General features: G+C 32.7%; 1 protein-coding gene across 1 annotated transcript; it reads right to left on the bottom strand.

Moving 5' to 3' along the window:
• Positions 1 to 1,855: 1,855 nt before the first annotated feature.
• LOC128184888 (proprotein convertase subtilisin/kexin type 5-like) lies at positions 1,856 to 5,745 on the bottom strand. The gene is made up of 3 exons (XM_052854524.1): positions 5,666 to 5,745; positions 3,503 to 5,350; positions 1,856 to 3,262 (listed from the first exon to the last, which is right to left on the bottom strand). Exons 1-3 carry the CDS (start codon positions 5,726 to 5,728, stop codon positions 3,140 to 3,142), a joined length of 2,034 nt encoding a protein of 677 aa, XP_052710484.1. The 5' UTR covers positions 5,729 to 5,745; the 3' UTR covers positions 1,856 to 3,139.
• Positions 5,746 to 6,317: the final 572 nt, after the last annotated feature.

Raw genomic sequence — 6,317 nt, 5'->3', positions numbered from 1 at the left:
TTATGAATTTTCAATACACTTTTCTTTCTGTTATACTATACTGTGGAACCATTAGACTCCGTGGTGGCTCAATTTTTGTGAAATTCGTGGGTACCCCTGGCCCACGAATTTACATCCTAAACGAAAACTAATTATTTAAGATTTAGTTTACCTACTCAAATGGAAAACTGACAAATCCACGAAATTATATCCCCACGTACGAATAAGCAAAAAATCCACAATCCACGAAAATTGGCCCCCACGAAATTAAATGATTCCGCAGTATTCATTATTCACATATTTAACATTTGATAGGTTTGTGACATGTTCTATAGGTCCTGTGTGACTTGTGCAAAACTAAAATTTGAGAGAGTGATAGACGTTTAGCATAAAATCATGCAAATATATAGAAAATGTCTGAATTTTAAGCCAAATTGTGCAAGAGTTTTACCTTTGAAGCCATATATCTAAAATTTGACATCACTGACTCCCGTGTTATATTATGTCAAAATGATACTGAATACATATCTCGGCAAACTGGATCTTATCTTATCTTATAAAATTCTTGATATTCAAAATGTTTTTATTTCAAATAAAATTGTAACTATTATAGAAATTGTCAATTTTAAGGCAAAAAGGTCGCACAAAAATTTATGCAGCTTCGTACAATTTTTTCCCGTAATCCCTCTATTCAGTGTGACCATTGTGCATAATTAAAAACAACTTTAGAAGAAAAAAGTTTGCTTAATAAAAAAAAATGACAACAAATCCTAATCAGGCTGGAATCGCATTTTCGATGCAAAAAGGTCAAATTATATTGGCAATAACTCTGAGGGATGAACACTTACCTCCCATTATCTTTGTATTTTTTAAGTATGTTCAGATATCAATGATATAATTCTTGATACAAGAACATTGAGGAATGGGATACCTTAAGGAATTCCAAAGTCGGGGAAATATATTTTGAATCTTTGAAAAAGGATCGATTCATTATATGTTTTTGGCGAAAACAAAACTTTCTTGGTCTACCGGAATCAATATGTATGTAAAATTATTTGATGCTTTTAAAATGTTTAATTGTATTCATTTGGTTTATCTTTACCAATAATGAATCATTCAAACACTATTTAAGATTTAAATTATTCAAACTGTACTAATAGTGATACAAGTATTCAATGGTTGACCAGGGACCAACAAAACTTTAGGGAGACTTTACTTCTCTTTAACAGAGAAATATGAAGAAGTTTGAGAAATCGGGGAGGTTTTCATTACTTGATAATGGTATAACAATAATGAGGATATACACAGATTTAACCTTTAATAATTTAAATAAGATTAGAAACAAGTCATTATGATTAAAAAATAAAACAACTTCTACAAATTAAGAAAAAAAATATCAAATGCATTTAATTTAAATTATTTGATGTATTCATATATTTTATAAATCAAATGTTTTGTAACTGTGTTAACGAAAATGACAAATATAATCAGTCTTTGTTTTGTAGAGTATTTTGGTGGCATTAGTCCAACCCAACCATTATGCTGGGGATTTTGAATTTTTTTTCAAAGACATTATACCTGTAAACAAAGGGTTATTTTAGCATAAATTTGGCAGTGTTATTACCTAATTACAAGCTACCAACTAATTCACTGCTATATCAACACTTGCCTTAAAGTAATAAACATCGTTTTGTACAGCCTGTGATTGCATCACCCGTATTTATAACCCCTAAAGATAAGACAGACTCGATTTATTATTCACAAGAGGCGTAAACTGAGTTTGAGAAGACTTCTATAGAATTAAATGATTATTACTTTATTGCTCTTTGGGTTAGTTTACACGAGCATATTTCATTGTATATATAATATACAAAGGGTTCGAACACAAGTTTTTGCAACTTACTAGGTTCTCACTCAATTACAAGTAATTTGCAATTGTCATAAAACATGGTACATGTATATACACATATATTGAAAAAATGGTAAAGAACAAAATAGTATACTTATGTAAATCTGCGAGAATTGATTATAAAGTTCTGCACAGCTGTGAAAATTCTAACATTAGTTTTATAATCTAGGTTGTCTTTACCCCACAGTAAAGTATGCGAATCTATAATACCTAAATTTTGTATTTGGAATAGTTCATTAAATAAGGTATTTCTTGCATTAGAAAAAAGTTTGCAAACAAATAAAAAATGATATACATCTTCTTTCTTTCCACATATGCAATTTGGAGAACCTAACGTTTACTATAGTCTGTCCCAAGTTATTGCTTCCATCAATTTTTGATGATTTTTAATCAAAATACACATACCTGTGAAAGAAAAACAAATGAAATCGATGAAAGGGAATATATCCAAGATATCCTCATTGAACAATTATCCCTTTTCACTCATAAAATTTCACAGGAACGAAAACAATTTTCTTACGGAGATTTATAATGGGAAATGTTTACATCTTTTCTCCATTCGGAATACACTCGGAATACATCGCGCAATTTTTTAACGTTATCATCCGGGCTTAATAATGGCTGATGCAATGCAAAATCTCCGTAGACTTTCAATTTTGGGATGTGTATTGAAATCTGAAGCGGTAGAGGGGGCGTTTCAAAACAGATCTGGACATTTTTCATATTAGTGGATGAACGTAGTTTGAGCACAAAGGTATTTACTATTATTGGAATATCAAGCAAAAAGTGGTGGAAGCAAAAACTCGGGACAGAGTTATAGACTCAGTCGGTCGTATGTGCCTTAGTGTCAAACCCTGCGTTTTAAAATAATTACCAAAACATCGGATCGAGAAATCTAAAAGATGTTGCAAGTTTAATTTTCATTACATTTATGACAAACAGGATTCGTTCACGAGAGAAAAAAACACCCTTTTTTCTCTGGATGCAGTCGTCAACTTCACAAAATAATTACACTAAATATTTCTGTAATTCCACCAGACATGTTTGTTGCAATTCTCTTAAACGTTCACGTTGATATTGTTCCGAACACATATCAATAGAACTGGCTTGTCAAGATGCTGGGGTAGGTATACTCTCTAACCCATCAGTCAAAAAAGATAGTATTTTATCTGTGCTTTGATAACTTCTTCTGTCAAAGACGCGGATACCTTTACATTCATGTGAACATATTAGCTTAAACGTGGCTTTAGACTAACTTTGATCACATATTGAATTCGAATCTTCCATTGCTCTGTTTTCCTCGATAGAGTTAACATTTCTGCTTTCGTTGTCACCGGTTTCATCATTCAAATATCTATGCCCGGGGTTTCCATTCTGAAATTAATATATGTGTATAAAAGAGACTTATGTAAATTATTTTATGTTCAATTACAAAACAGATTTTTTTCAACTATACGAATTGTTGAACTTGTTCAAAATAAGAATTTTGCATACAAAATAAGATCTGCATTTCAAAAAAATGCGTCGGTATAACTATAGCTGTCAACATCTTCAAACATCATTATCATAATTATGTCATAAATTATCCTGATATTATTGCATTGTTCGACTTACACAGCTTTTGAGACCGGTACAGTTGAATCCTTTGAAGCAACACATCAAGTAAAATACGATAAATAAACATATGGCTAAGAAGAGAAAAGCTATAACCTCACTCAATATTTTTGAAGAATCAAAAGGTATGCAAATTTGAACTTTAGGATGTCGAGATGTATTTGGCGGGCAATGTACGTAGCAAGTTTTGTTAAACGTATAATATAATCCATAAGCCCAGCAGGAACTTGCAGTTAGACATTCGTTTTGATGCTTGAAATACTCATCCGGACACTCAGAAACGCATTCAGTTCCACCGTATTTGAACGGTCTGGTTCCATAACAAGTATCAGTACAGTTTCTATCCGTAATTAATTTATCACCAGGACACTGTGATACACACATCATTCCATTTCTATACAGATCGCTAGAACAGTTCTCTTGACATTGGTATCCTCGTTTGGTGTCTTGTAAGACATGCGGCTCCAGACATTCGCTGATATTAGTGCATACGTCCTTTATGATAACATGGGTTTTTCTAGGACAATCTATGATGCATGTATTGGTTCCATTCATCAACATAGTTTCATTAGTGCATGTTTCAGAGTTGATGCATGTTTTGCCAACACTTGAATTTACAGAAAGAGAGTTCGCATCGGCACAATGTGCACTGCATGTCCCGTTTTCAATAAATGGTGCATGTTTTGGGCATTCATCAATGCAAGTATTATTATATCTTACGGATCTAACAGGACATGCGGCAATGCATGTTCTGTTAATCTTTAATATGATAGGAAGAGACTTTCGACATTCAGATACACATTTCGACATGTAATGAACTAGAGGTGTCGGACACCGGTAAACACATACCTTTCCATGAATAAACATATCATTTGGACAACTTTTAACACAAATGGTTATCTCTATTCTGTTAACGGTCGTTATCATTTGCATGGGATAGGACAGTGGGCATTTTAGTACGCATGAATTATTATACAAGGAAAACATTGATGAAGGACAGCTATCGACACATTCCAAAGTAGCGTTTCTGTTTAATACATATTTTCGAAGAGGACAGCTTGAGACACACTGCTTATAATAGATTGAATTTCTTTCTGAGGGTGTTGTAGTAATAAAAGGCCGTTTGTTTCCACATTGATCCACACATTGCCTTTGTAATCCGTTGTCAAAGAAAGTACCATTGGGACAAACAAAAACACAAACGTTTCTAAACGATGCATTGTCTTTGGGACATTCTGTCCTGCATGTGAAGATTTGATTGAAAGGCGATGTTTGAATAACTATCATTGGATGTGTATCTGGGCATTTTTTAAAGCATGTATTATTGAAAAGAAGAGGGCTATCAACTGGACAAGATAATTTGCAAAATCTGCCATCTATAGAGGTGTATTTTGGGCATTCAACCAAACAGTGCAGAAGTTTTAGGGACCTAAAAATATATGGATGAGAATAAGGACATGTCTTGGAACAAAACTTTGCCCCAGTGTAACATACTCCGTCGCAGTAAGCCGTAATGTATGGCAACTCCTTTGGACACTTCATTAAACACGAACCATTATGGCTCACTGTGTATTCCGGACATGAACTTACACAATTTCCATTCAAACAATATGAATATTCAGGATTACAAAATTTACTTGGGCATTCCAATTCATTTACGAAGGGATTTATACAGTACTTTATAAACCCATTGTCAATTTGAGTAGTAAATTGAGGACATTCTTTTAAGCAAGCTTGTTGGAATATGTATTGGTTCACAGGACAGCTTTTTGTGCAACTTGTTATCGTCTGGGACCACTGCTTGGACAGGACAGACAATTCTGTGGGCAAGCATTTAGTTTCAATATCCTACAAAAAATATGTTCATTCAACATTTACATCTCTTTTTTTATTAAAGGGTCTGTATAAAGGTAAAAGAAAGTGTTCAAGTTTTAATGGAAGATTATTTGGAATTGAAATTTCTAAATAACTATTATAACATTTTGCCAAATAAATCATATCTAAAGCTTTAATGTGGATCAAATTGGTAATTTGTTGACCATTTAGCATCCATAGATAAGGGCGTTTGTCAGACCCTTAAAGTTTATTTATCTTTCAAATCTTTCAACGACTAGCTGTTCACAAAATTGTAATGCTTTTATCATTGAACAAAAAGAAGCATACCTGTAGAGCAATGAGAAAACAAACCATCCGAAAATGCACAAAATAAATGCTGTTGGTTTTCATAACAGATCTGTTCGTGTTTCGGGTTTGTAAGGATCGGTGAATAACACTAGTTACGGAGAAACATATTTCCACAAAACCGTTCAATGTTATACAGTATACACTTTCTTATTAAAAGCAAGCTAACACTCATCCTTTAATAAGCTACATATAAATACAATACTACAGTAAAACTCGGTTACAGCGAAGTCCTAGGGACCAATGGATTTACTTCGTAATATCCGTAATTCGTTAAATCCGTATAACGAATTCGTAATAATAACTATAGCGAATTCACTATATGCATGTTTTCTTTCACCAGACTATATTGTTTGCTAATCGAGGCTTAAAAAGAATACAATTCTTTAATTAATACCTTTATTAATCGGATTGTAAAGATAATGAAAATAAATTTATTCAAACTATAATGTTAATGGTAGTGAGAACTTTTGAATTCGTTAATAAATTCGCTATAAAAGTGTTAAATTTTGTTATTTTTGACCTCTACGGGACTCAAAATCAGTTCGCTATTTCCGTAAATTCGTTATATCTGAACTCGTTATAACCGTAAAATTTTGCAAAGATTTTATGAGAATTTTACAGGGGACTTAAA

Source organism: Crassostrea angulata, chromosome 5 (genome assembly GCF_025612915.1).
Source record: "Crassostrea angulata isolate pt1a10 chromosome 5, ASM2561291v2, whole genome shotgun sequence".
Classification (NCBI taxonomy): domain Eukaryota; kingdom Metazoa; phylum Mollusca; class Bivalvia; order Ostreida; family Ostreidae; genus Magallana; species Magallana angulata.
Note: the sequence above shows the minus strand (reverse complement) of the source record. Positions and strands in the feature narration are given on the sequence as shown.